The 22324-nt window shown below is 42.8% G+C and overlaps 1 protein-coding gene across 1 annotated transcript in view; it reads left to right on the top strand.

Annotated features, from left to right (window-relative positions):
- The window catches only part of LOC128704200 (uncharacterized), a 308440-nt gene extending 291091 nt beyond the window's left edge, over window positions 1–17349 (top strand). The window contains exons 8-9 of the mRNA XM_053799257.2: window positions 15238–15364; window positions 17309–17349. Coding sequence (XP_053655232.2) covers window positions 15238–15364; window positions 17309–17349 — 168 coding nt within the window. The remainder of the gene's footprint in view (window positions 1–15237; window positions 15365–17308) is intronic.
- Window positions 17350–22324: the final 4975 nt, after the last annotated feature.

Below are 22324 nucleotides of genomic sequence, written 5' to 3'. Positions count from 1 at the left end.
GTGGTTCAACCCTTCTCACTTTTGTTGTGTTCCTGAATAGCTGTCAGAGTTTTCTTGTACATCAATCTAATATATTAGCCCTCCTTGTGTCTGGTACTCTGTGTGGTTTTAATTATTTCTGATCATTTCTTTATGGGTAAAGTTTACCATGATCACTAGCTTTGCTTTAACCAATTGGGTTCTCCTTGCTACTTCCGCTCTAAGGCTTGTCATTGTCTTTTTTTGCACACCTGTCTCTCATGTTTCCTGCTTTTGACCTACAAATTACTGACTACTTCTTTAATAACTCTTGCTGGGATTAGGTCTACTATGTAGTCATTCGCTTCACTTGTGTTTATTCCTCCCAGTTTCTCGGAACGCCTCTTCTGAATAACTGCTGCACTACTCCGCCTCCCTTGATTCCTCATTTCTCAGTCTTCGACTTTGTCATCTGATGTTGCCTCTGGTATATTTTTTAATTAAGTTCTGTTTGGTATTCCTTTTGTATTCATAGACCATAGTTTGACCTTGCCTTTTTCTGTGTCCTGGTTTGTAATGCATTGGCTGACGGTTCTTTGATTAAGGGGTAAGGATGTTGGCTACTGAATGGGATGAGTGGGAGGGGGAAGAATGTACTGTACTGGAGGGTGACTGCGTTGGAGGACTTGGAGTAGTGGTTTGGGTTTGGTGGCTGGGATATGGGAGGGGTTTTGTCGTATTTGGGTGGGGCAAAATTGAGTGTTTATGGTTTGGGCATGGGTTGTGAGTTTTTTAATGGCAGATTTAGATTTTTGCCGCCGAATCGGCTAGATTAATTATTCACCCCATATTCATCCTTTGATCGGTCGTGAAAGAACCTGGGAACTAGGCTCCAAAAGGGTTTACAGGAGTACATCTGGATTTATAGCTACAATTCACTTATTTGTTATAAGCATAATAGTAGGTGTGTTGGGAAGCATAGAGTTAGGGATGCGGATAAAGGAATAATGTAAGGGAAAACCCAAGTGTTCTTAGTTATCACACTTATTTGATAGGATAATGTATACGGAGGATATATTTCTAAGGGCTGGATTCGTCTTCCTATCGCCTCCCCCACTTTTTTTTCCTTCGTGCGCCAGCGCTAGTGTGCGTGTATAGGTGTTTGTGCGCATGCACGTGGGTGTTTTCTCGTTTACAAACAGAAATTCTCATTTATTCTCGCTGCTGCTGCCTATTACTGTGACCTCCAGGTTTGGTCAAGCGCTCATCATCAAATCGTCGGCATGAAATTGGAATTGCTTTGCTGGCGCTGCTGGCCACCCCTGCCCCGACTCTGCTGCCTTTGTGTGCAGAAGTGGATAGCGCATGACCGCGCTCACCGAGATAACGCATGACCACGCTCACTAGGATAGCACATGACCATATTCGCTAGGATAGCACATGACCATTCTAGAATAGCACAGACCACTGTTGAATAGCACATGTCCACGCTCACTAGGATAGCATATAACCACTCACTCTAGGATAGCACATGACCACGCTCACTAGGATAGCACATGACCATATTCGCTAGGATAGCACATGACCACGCTTACTAGGATAGCGAATGACTGCGCTGACTAGGATAGCACATGACCGCGCTCACTAGGATAGCCCATGACACGCTCCTAGGATAGCACATGACCACGCTCATTAGGATAGCACATGACCACTCACTCTAGGATAGCACATGACCACGCTCACTAGGATAGCACATGACCATATTCGCTAGGATAGCACATGACCATTCTAGAATAGCACAGACCACTGTTGAATAGCACATGTCCACGCTCACTAGGATAGCATATAACCACTCACTCTAGGATAGCACATGACCACGCTCACTAGGATAGCACATGACCATATTCGCTAGGATAGCACATGACCACGCTCACTAGGATAGCGAATGACTGCGCTGACTAGGATAGCACATGACCGCGCTCACTAGGATAGCCCATGACACGCTCCTAGGATAGCACATGACCACGCTCACTAGGATAGCACATGACCACGCTCACTAGGATAGCACATGACCGCGCTCACTAGGATACATGTATTGCAGTGTACAATGCTGGAACAAGTGCTGTTTACTTGACACACACACAAGACCCACGATATATTTCTGGTCCTGATTCTCCACGCAGGTCATACTTCACCACGCAGAATGATTTATATTTAGAAAGTGAAGAGTATGGTGACACCAACAGGATATGAATACACGCACTTACGTACAGTTCAGGACATTTCCTTTAATAAATGTTTCGCCACGAGTGGCTTGATTAGTCATTATACAGAGACAGTTAAGAAGGATATACGAATTGTGGCGGGAATCAGGTGGCGTTCAGCGAGAAAGTGGTGGTAATGGTAGTAGTAGCCGTAGTATAACTATTAGTGAGATGGGTAGGTTATGAGAAGGGCCTGCACATAGGAAAAGGAAACTTATGACAACGTTCCGATCGAAGTCGGACCGAAACGTTGTCATAAGTTTATTTATCCTATGTGTCACGTTATTGTGCTTTTGTATTCTTCATGCCTCTGTACATTGTTTTTGCGTATCATGTGACAGCAGTCTCCAGTATGGTGGACTAGGTGCGGTGTTACATCTCCTTGGGTGAGACATTCTCAATTGTTATATAAGACACATGTGCAGCAGTTAGGTATCTTACCTAGGTGTCTTACTTATCAACATGTCGGTACTGTATCCCATTTTTATATTCTCAGTGACTTATCAAGTCAGACTGTCCGTATAATATACCCTTTGAGCGATAGATATCAGGTCAATTGAATATCTAGTCACTTGACTGGATACATCTCTTCACAGGAGCGAAACGTTGTCAATATAAATGCTTGGTCTGTACCTGTATATTTTTTTTTTACCATTAAATGTATTTGCATTTAAATTTTATCTCTGGTTCGTTGAAACATTTTTTTTTTCAAGATCACGACGCAATTAGAGATACAGGTATTACGTGGCTGAGCTTAGGAAACTATTTTATTCAGGGAGAAGCGCTAAATCCATAGGGCTCGTACACCGTCTGGGGACCCCAATGGTAATAAGTTACTTTGATTTTTTTGGGTTATCCTAGGTTCTCTACACATATGCTGCTATGTAGGATTATCTATGTAACTGTATTTGTGTATACCTGAATATCAAGGGAACGCCTTCCGCCTGAACAAAAAAATGGAAAAATAAGTCAGTGAATGACTCGAGTAATAATAATGAGGAAAATTTTCTAAGGGTTTTAATTCAAATTAAATACAAAATAAAAACTGGCCACTGTGGTTCCGCTATGATGTTGGGACAGGAGTATCTAATGCCCAGGATGGTCTCCTGATGTTTTGAAGAAATGGTGTTGGTTATCCTGGGTGGGGGTGTTCGTCCGATGTTTTGAAAAATCCTGTCATTACTTGGCTGTAGCACCACAATTCAGATTTCAGAGGTGAGGAGTCGTAATGTACCACGACGTTCTGTAGATAGGGATCTTGCTTCAATTTACTAGCGTCTACCCTGGTTGACCAGGCCAGCAGCAGAGCTGACAATTAAGAAAATACTGGTTACATAAAAGTTAGATAAGTATAACATTAAAGAAAGACAAAGAATGGTATTCAAATTCAGTGTCATTACTGGTAACCAGGAAAATCAGAAACAATGAAAAGAAATACTCCAAACTTCCGCCCACACCAGGTAAGGTTAATACTACCAGGAATATAAATTAAAGCAAATCAGGCACCAAGAACTGGAGTTCAACTTCAGCCCGCTAGATGGTAGTGCGGGCTTACAGTAACGCGCTAGTGGTTCCTGGCTGTCTGAACAACCATAACCGTACTTATTACCCGCTTTTCCATCACACTGAATGAACATACTTGCTTGCTTGCTTACTTACTAATGTGATGCGATCAGGTTCGATCCAACGGAGGGAAAGTCCAGTTTCCTGGGCTTACGTCTTCCCTGGATTCATCTCCCATGAGAGATAAACCCAGTGCTTGAAACTGGAGACCCAGCACTGAACCCTATTTGGTATGTAGCATACTGGCACGAAGGAAGAGCCGTACATGGCGTGGTGTGGATATAGCTTGCCAGTGAGGTGCACTCATGGCGGTTAAGGGCTCTTCCTAAGAGGAATTGAAATTAACGTGTTCTTGGATCAGTCTTGATTACCTTCCATTCTCCAGGCGTTCGGTGACTATTATGGGTTTAGTGCGTCTCTATGAATTTAATGATACTGTAAGTTTACCAACCTACAAAGTTAACCAAAGGTAAGCGACCGGGAACACTGAAGACTATTGAGTGAATCACCACTGGTCTGCCGGCGCTCTGCTGCGGTGTACCTCTGGCTGAGTGTTAACACGTCAAGCTTATACAGTATACACTGAAACTTGACGATATCCTCATTGCTTTACTGATACTCCCCAACTCAGGCTGACAGATTTTAACACTGTATGAATCTCATCCTCCGTGATGGAATATATTCGACAGGTAAACAGCTTTTGTTCCCAGTGTGTAACTGTCATCCACTTGTTTGACCAGGAAGCAGCTTACTTTTATTAGGTTTAAGGTCTAGCGACAGCCGTGAGTTATTTTAAAGTAGCTAAATTTAGGTTTTGCCACCGAAGCGGCAAGTTTATTGTGCACCACATATCCATCCTGTAGAAAGAATTGCAAGAGCATATGACCTAGAAACTAGGCCTTGAAAGGGTTACCAGGAGTACATCTTGATTTATATCTACAATTGGTCTTATGTGCTGCAAGCAAATTTAGGATATTTGCTTAATGTGTGGTATCTTGACATATCACATAAGTTAGTATACTGTCTATAGCGGACTGTCGAGTACAAGTGTTCAAGAAAGTGACCACAACTCTAACCACATACTTATTTTAGTCTGATCATTTGTGTCTCTTAGTACTTGTAACCAAGCCTAAGCCTGGCTACCATAATATCGTTGTTAGGTAAGACACATGCAACAGTTAGGTATCTATTTCGAAACGTTTCGCTTACACAGTAGGCTTCTTCAGTCGAGTGCAGAAAAGTTGATAGAAGAGACGTGAAGACGATGTAATCAGTCCATCACCCTTGAAGTTTTGAGGTGGTCAGTCCCTTAGTCTGGAGAAGAGTATTGTTCCATAGTCTGAAACAATATGTTTAAGACTATGGAACAATATTCTTCTCCAGACTGAGGGATTACATTGTTTCAGACTGTGGAACAATACTCCTCTCCAGACTGAGGGACTGACCACGTCAAAACGTCAAGGGTGATGGACTGATTACATCGTCTTCACGTCTCTTCTATCAACTTTTCTGTACTCGACTGAAGAAGCCTACTGTGTAGGCGAAACGTTTCGAAATAAAGATACCTAACTGTTGCATGTGTGTCTTACCTAACAACCTGTTGGTATTTTATACCATTTTAATACCATAATGTCACTCAGTTTGTTCATATTGCAGGTTTCAAATATAAGTTAATGTAAAAAATACTTTAGTCTTTAGCCCGATATTTAAAAACTATTTATATACAGAGATATACATCTCTGTATATAAATTGGAAGACATATGCCTGTATATATAAACTGAGAGATAGACATCTCTCGGTGTATGTTAATTTTTCGCCAGGGAAAAATCAGGTTAGGTGGGTCTTAGTCATATAATGAACCACTGAGTGGCTTCTTAATCAAGAGCTTTTTAATGGTTTCGTTGTAACCTGTGTGACAAGTTGTGGCCTTGATAACACAAGATCACTCTAGACATGTTTTTATACGTAGTAGAACACTTAGCTCTCTTTACTGACCTGGGTTATGGAGCTGCCCGGTGTATTGACTAATTAAGGAACACCTCGAAGGAATACCTCCCTGTGAGGAATAATGTATACCTCTAGTATGCCTGTCTATCTGGAGGGTGTTTCTGGGGTTAACGCCCCCGCGGCCCAGTACTTGACCAGGCCTCTCGGTGCATCAGGGCCTGATCAACCAGTCTGTTGCTGCTGGCCGTGCATAGTCCAAAGTACAAACCACAGCCTGGCTGATCCGGTACTGACTTTAGGGATCTGTCCAGCTCCCTCTTCAAGGCAGCCAAGGGTCTATTAGTAATTCCCTTTATGCCTGGTGGGAGGCTGATGAACGGTTTTGGGCTACGGACACTTACTGTGTTTTCTTTTAGTGTACTTGTGGCGCCTCTGCTTTTCATTCGGGGTATGTGTTGGATATCACGAGGAATACCTTCCTTTTCTGTTCTCTAGGAAAGGTCATGATCCCTTTTAGACAAGAATTGCTGACTGGATGAGAGGAAACGATCCATTGTGACTTTTGTTACTGTAATTCATTGTTTGCACAACCTCTGGCAGGATGAGCACGGTGCACAATAAAGTAGCCGCCCAGGCGGCACAACTAAGAGGAAGAGCAGGTGTTGACGCAGTTTGCTCATATGTGGGTCTGTGTTTGAAGAGACTTGGAATTGTTCAAGAGGTGGTGTAGCCGTAATACAAAATCACGACGTTTCTCTCGCAGGTGAGCTCTTCAAGACATACAGATCGATACGTTGGCCTAATAGACTAGAGGATTGCTCTTCTACCAGTGTCTTATTCATGCCATATCTGTCAGCAACTTTTTTTTCCTCTTTAAGACAGATTCCTGACATCTGGGTTAAAGCGAGCCATTTCAGGAGGATGGGAATGGGTTTAACATCCTTGACTATAAGGCACATGAACATGACTAATGTTCCAGGAATCTGGTCCTCGTTATATAACACAAGTGTTGAAAATTTGAAGTCGATGGGACGAGGCGTTCTCGAGTAATAAGCGAAATGAAATCGAAAAGTTGGAGTACGAAAAAAACAATTCAGGCAATCTCTTAAAGGTACCCCTTAAGGGATACCTAAAAAAGAAAGGCTAGATTTTTGCTGTGTTGAAAACTTCCTGTTTTTGTTCGACTGGTCTAGCTAGTCATCTCCTTCCTCCATGCTGTGTCATCCAGCATAATGTTGTTTCGCCCCACGAGGTGTGTGTGTGTGTGTGTGTGTGTGTGTGTGTGTGAATTTATCACCGTGGTGTGACAGTGTTACTGGTGCCAGAGGCTCATCTTGTGTGCTTGTGCTCGTGAATATCCTTGTTCATATATTGTATGGTGTTAAACCCTTGCCATGTATGATATATCCTGTTACATTTCCTCGTAGTTGTTTTTTTTTCAATGTTGCTTTACGTTTCTTGTTTTGAACGGGAGGTTGTGTGAACCGAGGGTAGTGGAGGGTAAGGTGGGAAAGATTTATATATTTATATCTTGATGTAACCTCTCCGGAAATTCACTGTATGTATACTCTTTCTCTACTTTTCCTTTTCACTTCTCATCCTTGCTTCATCCTCTGCCGCTTCTTTCTCATCCTACTATTCTTCTGTCTTTAGTTTATCATCACCACCTTTTCCCTTTCTTCTCTTCCGTCCTCGTCTGCCTTATTCAGTTTCTTCTCGTCTATTTTTCTTCTCCTCCTCCTCCTTCTCCTTATCTACTCTTCTCGACATTTTACACAAGCTCGACTAATTTCAGGAAGTGAAGCTCTTTCCTCTCCGTTATCTCTGAAGATTGTGTGTACCTGGTAAGAGTATCGATAGCTTATTGGACCTGGCTCACATTGTTTGACCTGACTCGCATTGATCTGGCTCGCATTGTTTGACCTGGCTCACATTGTTTAACCAGACTCGCATTATTTGACCTGGCTTGCTAGCGTTATTTTGCCTAAATAAAATGAACTGATAGCGTTTTTTTTTTATTTTTGCATGTAAACTTTTTAACCCACAGTTTTAATGATTATTTCCTTCAAGCTCGTCACTGATAAATACCCTTGACATACTTGTGATTGGTTTCGAGTGTTCTTCCTTAGCATCCCTTTCTGAAGCCAGGCTTCCTCTTTCTTCAATTGTTTGAACAACCATTCTGTTGCTGTTAGTGACCCATAAGCCTACATAGCCATCATGGACGAGGTAGTGATCCACTTTTCTCAGGATTATAGATTCAAGAGTGTTATAGTTAATCAGTCCCTGATCCACTGGAAAGCCTGGTCAAAGGACTGGACCGCGGGGGCGATGACCCTTGGAGCACCCCCTAGGTAGACTCCAGATAGCCTATTTAATTCCTTGGAGGGCGAGCCAGAATATAATCCCATGTGGAATACTAAGCTCTTTGCATTTTTAGGAGTTTTGGTAAAGTCTTGCTTTTGTGTACTCACGTACATGTACTCGCGTATGTGTGTGTTTGGTAGTTAGGTTAATGCAGGACTTTCATCTCGGTAAACAAAATAACACATTTTATCTCGGTTGCTTTATGGATTTTCGTCCTCTGCCTAATCTCTCCGTCCCTCATCCCCTCTTCATTCCCCTTCATATTTCTTTCCCCTCTGTCTCTCATCTATCTTTCCCTTAGACCCCTCTGTTCCCTCACCCCTCTCCCATTTCTCCCTTTCACTTCTATTCTAGTCCTTACATCTCTACTCACCATTTTCGTGCAGGCAGTGACCGAAGGGAATGAAGAGTTGGGAAGGAGCCTTCTACTTTTCTACCCTTGACTCATACGCTTAGATAATAATAAATTTAGTTATCGTGGATAGTTCTCAGCATGTAACCTGGGTGTGAACTCCCAAGTCCTTTCGTGTGTCTTTCCCACATACTCCCTCCTATCACCTCTGTTCATCCCTACTCTCTCTCTCCGTTTACTCCCCAGTCTTCCTTCTTCTCTTCATTTCTCATGCATTTTCCCTTTCTCATCACCTTGCATTTTTCCTTTCCTCACTCTCCCATCCTCTCACATTCTTGCATTATCTTTCCATCTTTTCCCTTACCTTTTCCCTCTTTCTCACCGTCTCGAACCCTCCTTTATCCTCTTCCTTCACCTTATTTAATCTCTTCCTTCACCCACAATCTCCCTCGCTCTCCTTTGTTCTCCCCTTGTTATTTCCATTCTGTCTCCTACCCTCACTTTATATGTCGTTTCTTGCTCTCATCTTAATAATTCTCTCTCTCTCTCTCTCTCTCTCTCTCTCTCTCTCTCTCTCTCTCTCTCTCTCTCTCTCTCTCTCTCTCTCTCTCTCTTTTACACAGAGTTTATCAAGGTTAAGGATCCCTAGCTTTATTGACAGCTATTTACTGGTTATGGATTCCTAACTTCCTAAGAACTGTTACCAACATCAGCTCATTTGAGAGCATTTTTATTGTTATGAGACATACAAGTAGAGAACAGGATGAAGTTGGAGCCATCTGTGGGCCAGCATTTTCATTTGATCAACTGACTTTATCTCGTTGACATCATTATGCTGTACGAATATGTTCCATACTCGAGTCATCCTGGGTATGTATGATCTCAGAAGGAGTGATGTTCTGGAGAAGGGTACATCCAGAGTGAAGTTGTTGCTTTCTGCCCGTCTTGTGGCATAAAAGCTTGTTTCACGCTGTCCTCGAGGTGGATCCAAGTGTTGTATTTTGACAATATTGGCCTTGTACATAACAGTAAGGCCACCCACATCCCTCCTATGTTGAAGGCTCTGCTGAAATGACAGATCTATCCAGGATGGTTCCAGGCGAGTGATGAGACGTCTTGCTCTGTTCTCTACTCTGTCAAGCAGTCGCAGATGAGGGGGGGGGGCAGGCAAACCAAGAAAGTGGAGCATACTCAAGGTGTGAGCGTACTTGTGCCTCGTACAGGATCTTGCAACCCCAACTCCCTCTCTCCCTCTCTCCCTCTCTCCCTCTCTCCCTCTCCCTCTCCCTCTCCCTCTCCCTCTCCCTCTCCCTCTCCCTCTCCCTCTCCCTCTCCCTCCCTCCCTCCCTCCCTCCCTCCCTCTTCTTTCACAAAAATATGTTTCCTGAATATTTTAATCAGGAAATATGTACATGCAAAAGCACATTAGTACAAAATATTTACGCTCTGCCAGCAGCATCCTGGCACAGTGAGGCGAGAGGGAGAAACATCTAAATTACCTGTAGCATGAATTACAATGAAGGGGGAGGATGAATTAAGGGAGTCAATTTTGCTTAGTTGAGTTTCAAATTCGTACAAGAATGGTATACAGTACCTACAAAATTAAGAATTAGACGCAACATCTGAGTATCTTTATATGTAGACGATTCGCCATCCAGTGGCTTAATCATAGATACCGAGATGTTGCTCATGTGTCTAATTCTTCAGTTTCAACTCTGCTTAGTTGTGATAGGTGTACGAGTATGTATCGTGATTTAATTCATCGTAACAAAAGAGTAACTTACCTTAAAATGAAGAAAATCATATTTATAACTTCATCTGAAGCGTTAATAAATCGACCTTGAGCAACTAGAAAGGAATTTTTTTTTGTTTTATTTAAAATACACGTTACAATAAATAAATAAAGCATACAGAGTCAGATAATACAAAAACAATTATGTCTTCATAAGCAAAACATACTGCTCGTGTTACATTGCCTTTAGATAATCTAGAAAGGAAATTAAAATATAATTTTAGGGTAGGTTGAGTTTCTAGGCTTTCTATGTACTCTTGCGCTGCCCTCCGCACCATGCATATCGGATGCACATGAAAATAGATGTTTCGGTCGTTGCGCGATCCCGAAGTAGGTGTCTGCGTATTCTGTAAGCCAAGCCCTCTCTTTTGTGGACGCAAAATGAATAGTACAGAGTGCGGCTTAAGTTTTTTATGCAGCTATCAACACTGTGGACGCAAAAGGAATATGTTGAAAATGGTTAATAGTTGATGGTTAAGACAGATGCGCAACAGTTGGATATCTTTATTATGGAAACGTTTCGCCTACACAGTAGGCTTCTTCAGTCAGATACAGAGGCTGCCTCTGTATTTAACTGAAGAAGCCTACTGTGTAGGCGAAACGCTTCAACCATAAAGATCCCAACCTTTTGCAAAGTATGTATCATACCCCAAGTTATCGGCGTAGAAGATTCGAAGCTGATCGGATGAGCCACTCAAATTATCACATGAAACACAGTATTTCAATTTTCCAAATTTCACTAAAATTGGCACCTCTAATTCCAAATCTTTTTCTGAATACGATTCACCAACGTTAAGGTTTGAAGACGACCAGAAGAGGCGTTCACCATTAACTACATACAAAAAAAATTGTTTAATATAATTAATAAATGGGATTTATGCTGGAAATTTTAAATTAAATTTGGTGCCCTATCTTTGTAATATTTTTTTAAGTTAATTTTTTGAGAACTTATAAGTTATTATCAATGGAGCGTGAATATATGTTAGGTAAATGGACAGATGTAACTAATGCGACATTTTATTGCCACATTAAAATATCACATTAGTTGCATCTGTGTCCATTTACTTAACATTTTGTCGGTAATTCCACCATTATTACTAGTGTGAAGATGCCCATCGTCACTGCGCTGAAGAATCCCCTGGTGGGAGAAACGTCTCCTTACTGTCTTGATCAAGGCATACGTGTGTTTCTCACATACTAGTCTGTGTTAATCACCGTATTTGTTACGCAAGCTCGTAATTCTCAACGCAATCAATTTGCATTTAGCACGCATCACCAGCTATACCATCGGCGCTGTCAGTGGGCAACCTCTCCAGAGACGAATGGTCTTGTTAAAACTCCTTTTGGCTCCATTGTGTTTATCCTGCAAGCTGTATTACAAAAACAAACTACAGGCTCACGAATTTCAAACACCGGGATTTTTTTTTTTGTTTTTGGATGGAGAGTAGAGGAGGAGCAGAGAGTGTTTGCGTTTGTTGCTGAGGCTGTTTTAAAGTACTGCCTGTAGGGGCTCTTTTGAGAAGATGCTGATAATAATAATAATATCAATAATTATAATATCAAGACTAATAAATCAGTAATAGCAATATCAATAATAATAATTATCAAGAATAATACAAAAATCAATAATAATAATTTCAGTAATAATCCTGACCTCTTATGTTTTTTATATCTCTTCAGTAGTAAGAGCAACAAGTAACATAGACTCTGTGAAAAGAATTCAAGTATAGGCCAGAATAAAGTGGTCACCCTACTGGAGCAGGTGATTGTATCAAGTGTCACCGTACTGCAGCAGGTGTTTGCACAAATATAACATGGTCGTAATTCTGGACCGCTGTTGACTTAAACAACAGGGGGGGGGGGTCATGGTCGCAGGCACCAGCAATATGTAGTGTTGAATATGTAGCTGATCTGCTCCTTTGGTTTAATGGTTAATTTTATTTAAAGCCTACCGACTACACGAGCGCCACTAAAGCTGTGCAGGTTACCTGTTCACCGACAGTAAAGAATACTTTAATCCCTAAAGTATGGACTAAAGTCATCTCTGTGTACATAGCCTGAGACACACCTCACGGTGTACATATCCTATGCTTCTTGGAAAAGGTTATAATTTACTGTACAATTCTTACATGGGTCCTACAAACTAAATGGTAGGTGAAAGGCTTTGTTACCTCCTTGATGCCGGTGAGAGGCTCTTGATCAGGGGAACTGGACTTATCTTTCCCTTCTTTAGATCAAACCTGATGTCATATTCCACAGGTGCTATGACTTTTATATGAATATAGATCTTCTCAATGATTAAAAGACAAAAATTGCCACCTCAGGTGGTATCTGTCTACCCTGGCTCGTGTGCTAATCATCGTGTTGACATGTAATAGCTGCAAAGTTAGGTATCTTTTTTCGGAAGCGTTTCGCCTACACAGTAGGCTTCAGTCGAGTACAGAGACACCAGAAGCAATAGAAATGTGAAGACAATGTAATCAGTCTATCACTCTTGACGTAGTTTTGAGGTGGTCAGTCCCTCAGCCTGGAGAAGAGTTTTGCTCCATAGTCTGGAATTTCGTCTTGAGTGTTTGAGGCAAGCTGATTTTTTTTTTGTTGCCACTACAAGTTTAATCACCTCTAGCTTTATCCCAAGACTGCTTCCTTCACTCCCTACCTCCCTCCCTCTCACCCTGTCTCTCACTCCTTGCCTTCCTCCCTGTTTCTCACTCCTTGCCACCTTCCTGGTTTCACTCCGTCCTCTTCCCGGTCTTACTCCTTGCTTACTTTCCTGCCCTTTTCCCTTCTACTTCTTTCCCTGCACCCTTCCCTCCCTCTCTACCTCCCTCCTGCTTCCTTTCTGTTTATCTGCTTTCCTTCCTGCCCTCCCTCCCTTTCCCCCTTCCTTCATGCACTGCCTCCCCTCCTACCGTTTTCTACCTTCCTGCCTGCCTTATTGTCCCTGCCTGCCCTATTGTTCCTGCCTGCCCTCTTGTTCCTCCCTGCTCTCTTGTCCCTCCCTGCTCTCTTGTCCCTCCCTGCCCTCTGCTCCCTCCTTGTCTTGAGGATTCTGGAGGGGCGAGGCGTGTAACGCTTGTTAGCGGCGGCTGCTGTTAAAACTCGAGCAACTACTCCACGAAATGGCAGGCCATTACGGACTAACAAGAAAAACCTCCTCCATGATCCCTCGCCTCTGATCTTTTGTCTTAATGGTCGGCGACCAATGGTTCTGCCTCACCCGCCTCGCTTCCTGGCCCAGACAGCCTCCACGGCTCTGTTAGCTGCTATCACTCTAGGGCTCTGTCAGCTGCTCTTACGCCAGGGCTCTGTCAGCTGCTCTTACGCCAGGGCTCTGTCAGCTGCTCTTACGCCAGGGCTCTGTCAGCTGCTCTTACACCAGGGCTCTGTCAGCTGCTCTTACACCAGGGCTCTGTCAGCTGCTCGAACTCTGGCCAACATCATTTAATGGACGGTTTTAAAGTTTGTATCAGCCTGGCTGGCACGTGTGTGATGAACGATTTGAGATCTTGGGGAGTTGAATTCCAGCTCAAGGCCCGGCCTCTCAGCTGGCCGTAACTATTCCTTCCAAGCCTCTGTTGCTGGAGGTGGTGGAGGTAGTGTTTTATTCGTCAGGAAACAACCCAGTGCCTCCTGATACTAATCTTGGTGTGAGGAGAGACGGGTAATGAAAAAAGCCAATTCGCATTATGCCCTGTCATACCTAATCTTAAATCTGTGCATGTTGTCTGCCTTCGTCACTTCATTTCATCCCACTCTTTCATTACCCAAAGCTGAAGAAATATTTCATGACATCTCTGCGATTTATTTGTCTTAAGCTTAGACTGTGCACTCGTACACATGTGCCCCCCCTCTTTGTTCTTCCGGCTCCATTGCCTCGCAACAAAAGCTCTGGCTGTATTATTCGTGTGTTCGCCTGGTGGATGTTCATCCATAGTCGCTTATGAAATGTTCTGATGATTCATAATTAAGCTCCTAAATAAGTAACATGGCTGGCTTCATTTTAGCCGAGTGAGTTTGACCTTAAATATGCATCAGTCAAACATTTGTAAGTGGAAAAAAAGTAAAAAAATTTGCTCGGAATTCTCGTATAATTCCGTTTATTCAGGAATAACATTACAGGTGCAGACGCATTTGTATGTAGAAAAATCTGGCACTGGTAACATTGAAAACATCACTATGGAGAAATGCTTATTAAATCACGTACTTGTTTTAGTAAGAGGGAATGTACAATAATTTCCTGATTCATTTCTATACCTGATGTGGAATTCAAGGTTGATTTAATAACTTTTGATGCAGTTAGACATTCCTTTGACAGGTTTCGAGAGTTTTCCTTTCGCAGCAGTCTGCCTGAGGCCAGAGTTCCCTCCTAATTGACATATCAACCAGGCTCTTGCTGTGAAGGAAGGAAGAGTGCAGAGCAAACTTTTGTTGGGACAGCGTTTTGCTCTATGCAGAGCTTTATCAAATCAATTTAGCACTGTCGTGTATATAAATGTTTTCCAAATTTTCCATCTTAGCGGGACACTTGGCTTTTTTTATCGTGATTGTGTAGCCCAGGGGTTCTTAACCGGGGTTATCCATACCCCTTAGGGGTATAGGAACCAAATAATGGGGGTATGGAATTAGATCTCTGAACAATTGAAGAAAAAAAGTTGTTAGATGAGCATAAACTATCAGCTGTTCTGTTTCTAGCTATCCATATGTAAAGTAAAGACATACTGGTACCTATTAAGACGGGGGTGATGATTTCGGCAGTGTGGTGTAAACCAAAGCCACTGTCACACACTACCAGAATTTTCACAGCAGCATGTATGCTCTTTCGCTGCTATTATCTATACTGTAGCCATATGTGCCTCCACAATTCTTGTAGTTTCAGACTCTCAAAGTGAGTTGCAACCTAATTTTATCGGCACCCGGTTTTTTTCTTCAGAGTTGTCAGTAGTACGCTGCTGTATCCACATTGATGCTAAACTAGTGTTCTCTTCGCCAGGTGTTCTTGTGGCCCGAGAATTACCTGGGAGCGGTCGGGGAGGTGGTAACCTTCCACGCCCATGCCCTCGGTACCGACCTCCACTACGACTGGTTGCTACCAGGGGGAGAACACCTTCATGATTCAGGTAGGTACTGAGGTACTGGTGTGTAGTGTTCTGCAGGTGGGTGTACTAGTTCCTGCCAGGGTGGAGAACCTTCAAGATGCTAGTAAGTATTGGTTGATAGTATTCTCAAGATGTACTATCCTGGTCTCCGTCTATGATATATCTCTTACATACATCTGTTAATACTTCCGGTGATTATCGCCCCGGCGGTCACATGTCAGATATTGTAAAATAAATACCTCAAAACGTAATAATTATTAAGAGACACCCAGGGAAGTGAAGATAATTTTACAATGAATGCAAAAGGAAGTTTGTAAGACTTAACTGCCATTTTGATTGTGAGACAGAAAAGACCGGCAATCTTGACAGAGTGCAAAAACTCTTACCAGGTTTCAGTTTCACACCTCCTAACGTATATATACAAGTGTAACAACGGTGCTCACAGTACTACTCGTGAGACTGGTATCCGAAAGGGAAGTAGAATCAAATTAGTTCCTGTAGTAATTCACAGCCACAAATGTGCTAGCGTTAGTAGTGGCATGCCCACGTTCTGGGTGCCTAACGTTTGAAGCATGGTGGCCTAAGTCGTAGAGGATTTTAGTTTATTCCTAGGAAACGGGTAAAAATATCCCGGCTAATCGCAGTAGGTTAATTGCTTTAAAAGCACTTGCTTCGTGGATGCATTTATGTCATTCATATATATATATATATATATATATATATATATATATATATATATATATATGTGTGTGTGTGTGTATATATATAAAGCCTGACTTGAGTTCTGGAAATGGGAAGTACAATGCCTGCACTTTAAAGGAGGAGTTTGGGATATTGGCAGTTTGGTGGGATGTGTAATAGGATGGTACATATATAATTGGGCCCCCTGATATTGATTTATTTCAGGTCACTTTTTATATTGTATCTTTATATATGTTTCTAAACTGTTGTATTCTGAGCACCTCTGCAAAAACAGTGATTATGTATGAGTGAGGTGAAAGTGTTGAATGATGATGAAAGCATTTTCTGTTTGGGAATTTTCTTTCTTTTTGGGTCACCCTGCCTCGGTGGGAGACGGCCGACTTGTTTATATATATATATATATATATATATATATATATATATATATATATATATATAATATATAAACAAAAAGAAAGAAAATCCCCAAAAAGGAAATGCTTTCATCATCATTCAGCATTTTCACCTCACTCATACATAATCACTGTTTTTGCAGAGGTACTCAAAATACAACAGTTTAGAAGTACATACGTATAAAGATACACAACATATCCCTCCATAGGTAAAATTGGTCAATAAGCAAGAACTCGTTTAAAATTAAGTTCTTTCTAAAATTTTCTCTTATAAGTTTAAAGATATATATTTTTTGCATTTATGTTAATGAAAAAATAATAATCTTGTACCAAAAGAACCTTAGAAAACTTGCCTAACCTTATTATAACAAGCGCAATTTAATTTAGCTTAATCCAACTAAATGTATTTTAGACAAGTTTACAATAATTTAATAATAAACAAACACAATGAAATATATATTTTTCGTTAGGTTCAGAACTATTTTTGCGAAATTATTGTATACACAAATTTTCGCTTGCAAGAAGAGCGTTGCTATTTAAGCCAAAATCGCAACAATTACCTATTCGGCACGACATATATGCAAGACAAACCAAGTCCCCCGTGGCTTGTCATTATATATATATATATATATATATATATATATATATATATATATATATATATATATATATATATATATATATATATATATATGGGGTTACTAGCCCCATGCTCCCGGCATTTTAGTCGCCGCTTTTGACATGCTTGACTTACTGACGAAGAATTCTTTTCTACTTCCCCATGGAGATGCATGAGTGATGGTGTTTTGACAGATAATGTGTTTGTGCTGTGAGAGTCGTGTGCTAGGATTATGGCGTGTTTTTTTTGCAGTGTCACTTGCACATGCTACCTACAAGTGTTTCCTACTTTGATGTTTGTTGCAAATAAACGCTTATACGTGTATATATTATATCATGAAGTGTTAAGCCAAGCCAAAGTAAACGTTTTAAGAAGGCCAGATTTTTTTTTAGTCAGCAGTTATTCTACAGTTATTCATAAGTGTATAGAAAGTTAAACATAACAGTATTCACAGTTATACTATTAAACATAACAGTATTCACAGTTACTGTTAAACGTAACAGTAACAGTTGCGTGCAAGCCGGGTAATTAACCTTTAACCATTTCCGATCTTAAACTCATTACACAGTTTCGAAGAACTTTTCGCCCAAGTCCCGGGCACCAGGTAGAGGAAATTTAACCAAATTATAATATGCATATTGGGGGCGGGGCGGGGGGCGGAAAGTGATAAGAGAAAGTTTAGGCAATAACCTCGCCATTTACTAGACAAAATTTTTGTTGAATTAACTTTGGCCATACTCAGATTTTTGTTTTCGTTTAACAAGAGTTAGACCGGGTATTGTTTACACAGCTGACAAAAGTTAGGCCAGGTATTCAAATAACCCGCACATAGGAGAGAGGAGCTTACGACGACGTTTCGGTCCGACTTGGATCATTTACAAAGTCACACTAACGAGGAGAGCAGGATGGGGTTATTTGTGTATCGTTCCAGTCACGGTATTGTCTTTTTTGTTATTTAGACCAGGTATTGTTTACAGAGCTGACAAAAGTCGGGCCAGGTATTGTTTACACAGCTGACAAGAGCCAGGTCAGGTATTTTTACCAGCTGACAAGAGCCAGGCCAGGTATTGTTTCGATAGTGTGTGTAATCGCCGAGACGTGTTTGCGAGGGGTAAGTCTTGTTTTGGGCTCTAGGCTCTCTGGCTTAATGCACACTAGACCAGGATCGTTGCTTCCCTACTTCTTGAGACGAATATTATTTACTCTTGAAACTGTGTATGGAGTTTGGTTCCACTACGCCCTCCTCAAGACGTATAATATTTACTTGAAACTGCGAGGGGGATCACTTGGTACTCTGTTCTCACCCTCCGTCGTCTTTACAACCCCCTTAAAGTAAATTTTATGTAAACTCCTAATTCCATTATATCATGGATTCGTCTCTCAACCCTTGAGTGGTGAGGACGTGTGCTGCTGCTGCCCCCTGGAGTTGTCTGGTGGCAGTATTATTTTCACCAACATGGCGCAGGCTCGCCGGCGCAGGGTAAATACAGTCTGCATTGTATTAACCAGTGGAGCTGTAACGGGGCCATCAATGGAGTTGCTTTTGCCTGCAATCATCAGAGATACCTACGGAATAGCCAAAGAGGAGATTTGTGGACTTGCATTGAACGGAACGAAGAGGATTTTTGTAAAATTTAGTTCGGCGACTGTGTATGAGGCAGTTGTGAATAAGTTTCAAGAGGTGGCCATACCAGTTAACCATGCTGTGACGGTGCGGCTGCATGATGTGTCCAGCTATTACACATGGGTTAAGATCAGGAATGTGCCGTTCGAGGCGGATGCATCTGACATCCGGTTCATTATGTGTAAATACGGCACAATACATACGATCACTGCAGGAAGGTGGTCAGTTGGCCAGTATATGGGGATACCTGAGGGTGCATTCTCTGTCAAGATGACGCTCAGACATCCAATTCCATCGTACGTGGTGATGGAAGATTTCAGGACTCAGGTTTTTGTAACATACGCTGGGCAGCGAAGCACTTGCCGTTTGTGCGGCTCGTATGATCACCTGGCTGCGCAATGTGAAAGAAGACGTGGTGATAGGGACCAGCAGCAACGACGTGATGTGGAGGAAAGGAGAGAGGATCAAGATCAACTGTTTTCGACTCTGCCTCAGCAGAGTTTGACATGGAGTGAGGAGGTTGAGAGGGCCGAAGAAAAGGAGATGGCGGGGGCTACGCAGGGGGACGACATCACTTCCCTGGACGTTGTACAAGTGCTTGATGAGGTCATCGCGGAAGCGAATGGTAGTGACGCGGAAACTACGATAGTGTCGACGTTTGAGAACATTTTGGATAATGAGAGTCCTTGTCCGGATGTTGGTACAGACCTGGATCATGGGTCTGCAGTTGAGGAGGGCGTGGTGACGCCAACCCAGACTGAAGTGTGTCGTAAGGATGCACAGTTGGTGAGAACTGTGGAGGTGGAGGTTCATCATGGCACTGAGCTGGATGACTTGATGCAGGTCGCGGGTACGACGCGAAAGCGCGCAGCAGTGCTTTCGGATTCCGACGACGTGCTTACGCCCGCACAAAGACCTGGGAAGAAAACATGGGCGGAAGCCATGCGGAGAGGTTCAAGTGGCGCCCAGGGGCAGGGGTTGGGTAAGGGTGGACAGAAAGGGGGGGGGGAGGGAAAAGGGTGCAATGAAACGATCAGGTGATAAGTCGGTAGTGTCAAGAGGGAAACCCCCTTTGTCGGTTTTAAGTGCCTGACATTGAACATCAATGGCTTGAGGTCTCAGAAAAAGTGTGAGTGGTTTAAGGAATATTTGGTGCGTCATGACGTTGACGTTGTGTTCTTGCAGGAACACAATTATAGACCGGGTTATGAGTTGAAGGTGGATGGGTATAATGTGTATGTTGAGCATGCAGTCAGATTGAAAGGAGGTGTGGCCATTTTGGTGAAAGAAACTAGCCCGTTGGTTGTCAGGCATAGTGAGGGGGGAGAGGGGAGGGTGATTCGCGTGGATGGGTTATGGGGTCAGGTACAGATGACGTTGGTGTGTGTGTATGGCCCAGCAGAGGGAGATGTGAGGATAAAGAATAAATTCGTAAGGGACGTTCTGGTATATTATTTGCGTGGATTGCCGGGGGTTGCTGTGATAGGAGGTGACTGGAACTGTGTGATAAGGAATAAGGATGTTGAACCGAGAGGGGCAGGGCATTGTTTGGGGATATTGGGAGAATTGTTATCCGGGATAGGATTGACAGATGTTGAGGGAGGTGAGGTGGTGGAGCACACATTTATTAAACGTGGGTATGCGGCTAGGCTCGATCGATTATACGTTCCCAGGACAGTTGTAATACATAGTGTGAGGGTAATGGACGTAGTATTTTCTGATCACAGGGGTGTTTTGGTGGATATAGGTTGGGAGGGGTTGCCGAGAAGGTGTAAGGGGTTTTGGAAGTTGAATGTAAAGTTGTTGCAGCAAGAAGAGTATCAACAGTCATTTGTTCAATTGTGGGAGGAGTTGGTGGCGGAGGCGCCTGGGAATAGTGAATTGGTTAGTTGGTGGGACTCTGTGGCGAAATCTCGTATTAAGGAATTTTATATTCGTAGTGGGAGGGAATATAACAGGTTGAAGTATGGGTACCAATCTTATCTTGAGGGACAGTTGAGAGCTTGCTACGAGCGTGGGAGTGCTAGTCATCCGGTGGATGATATTGAGGGTTTAAAGGAGCGTATCAGGGATTTGCAAAATGAAAGATTTGATGGCGCGCGAGTTTTGGGTGGGCTGGAAGAGGTGTTATGGGGTGACAGGCCTTCGGCATGCGTGTTGAGGAAACAGCGTAAGAGAAGAGTGGCGACGGAGATGATGGGATTAACTGTTCATGTGGGGATGGGAGGGTATAGAGAGGGGCAGGTATTAGTAACGACAGAGGGTATGAGTGGTTATCTAGATGCATGGTTTAGGTCATATGCACAAAACGGAGGTATTCGAGATGAGGCTTTAAAGGAAATGGGAGGTTTCGTGCAATGTGAGATTGATGGTATGGATAGGGTAACATTAGAAGGTCCGATCACGGAAAGTGAGATTTCGCAAGCTTTGTCTGGTGCAAGTTTAGGTAAGGCGCCAGGTGTAGATGGGTTGCCTAATGATTTTTACGTTAGGAATTGGGAAGTATTGAGACGATTTTTAGTTAGGTTATTCAATGTAATGAAGGATGATGGGGAAATGGGGGAGCAGCAAAGGACTGCTGTCGTGGTATTAGTTCCGAAAGGTGGACAGACTACAGTAGAGGATTACCGAGCAATATCGCTTATGTGTGGCGATTATAAGTTATTTGCACGAATATTAGGGAATAGAATAAAAAAGGTGATAGGTAACGTAATTGACAGAGGACAATATGGGGTACCGGGTAGGACAATGTATGAAGGGCATGGAGTTCTTAGAAGTTTTATAGAAAAGAGGGGGGAGTTGGGGGGTGGGGGTGTGTTGGCATTGGATTGGCGAGCTGCTTACGATAGTGTGGAGAGGGATGCGTTATGGAGGTTCATGCGTTGGCAGGGATTCGGGAAGGAAATTATATCTTGGGCGAAAACATTGTATCAGGGAGCATCTATGAGAGTACAGGTTAATGGAAGGCTAGGTGTTAACATTCAGATGGGAAGGGGTTTGCGACAGGGTTGCCCTCTATCGCAAATATTGTTTGCGTGCCTCCAGGATCCCTTTTATAGGGCAGTTAGGTGGAGTATCGCAAGTGGAAGGGTTAGTAATGAACGAGAGGGTTGGCCGGGTATTGTGGGTTATGTGGATGATACAACTGTATTGGTGAGGGATGAGACGGATTTACACAAGGTTGGAAAGGTGGTAGATGTGTTTGGAGAGGCTACTGGGATGGAAATTAATGTGGCAAAGTCTAAGTATATGGACCTAGGCAATAACGTAAATAGAGATGGGACTGTAGGGCGCGGGTGGAGTGTGGTGGATCAGCTATTGATTTGTGGGATAGTGTACGCTAAGAATGATAGGGTCGCACAAGAGGTAAATTCGATGCGCACCGTGGATGGGGTATTGAAAAGATTGGGTGGTTTGAGGACGGCGCAGCTAACGTTGCATCAGAGGGTCATTGTGACGAACGTGCTGTTGTATAGTAAGATATGGCACGTGGTGGCAGTATACCCGCTGAGGCGGCGAGAGGTGCAACGGTTGCAACATGGGATTTTCCGATTTATATGGGGATCGGGTTGTGACTGGCTAAGTAGAGGGGTGGTGACGCTTCCCGTTAGCCACGGGGGGCTGGGGCTTATACATTTAGAAAA

This window comes from Cherax quadricarinatus, chromosome 66, assembly GCF_038502225.1.
Source record: "Cherax quadricarinatus isolate ZL_2023a chromosome 66, ASM3850222v1, whole genome shotgun sequence".
Taxonomy (NCBI): Eukaryota; Metazoa; Arthropoda; class Malacostraca; order Decapoda; family Parastacidae; genus Cherax; species Cherax quadricarinatus.
This window is presented reverse-complemented; position numbering and strand designations above follow the sequence as displayed.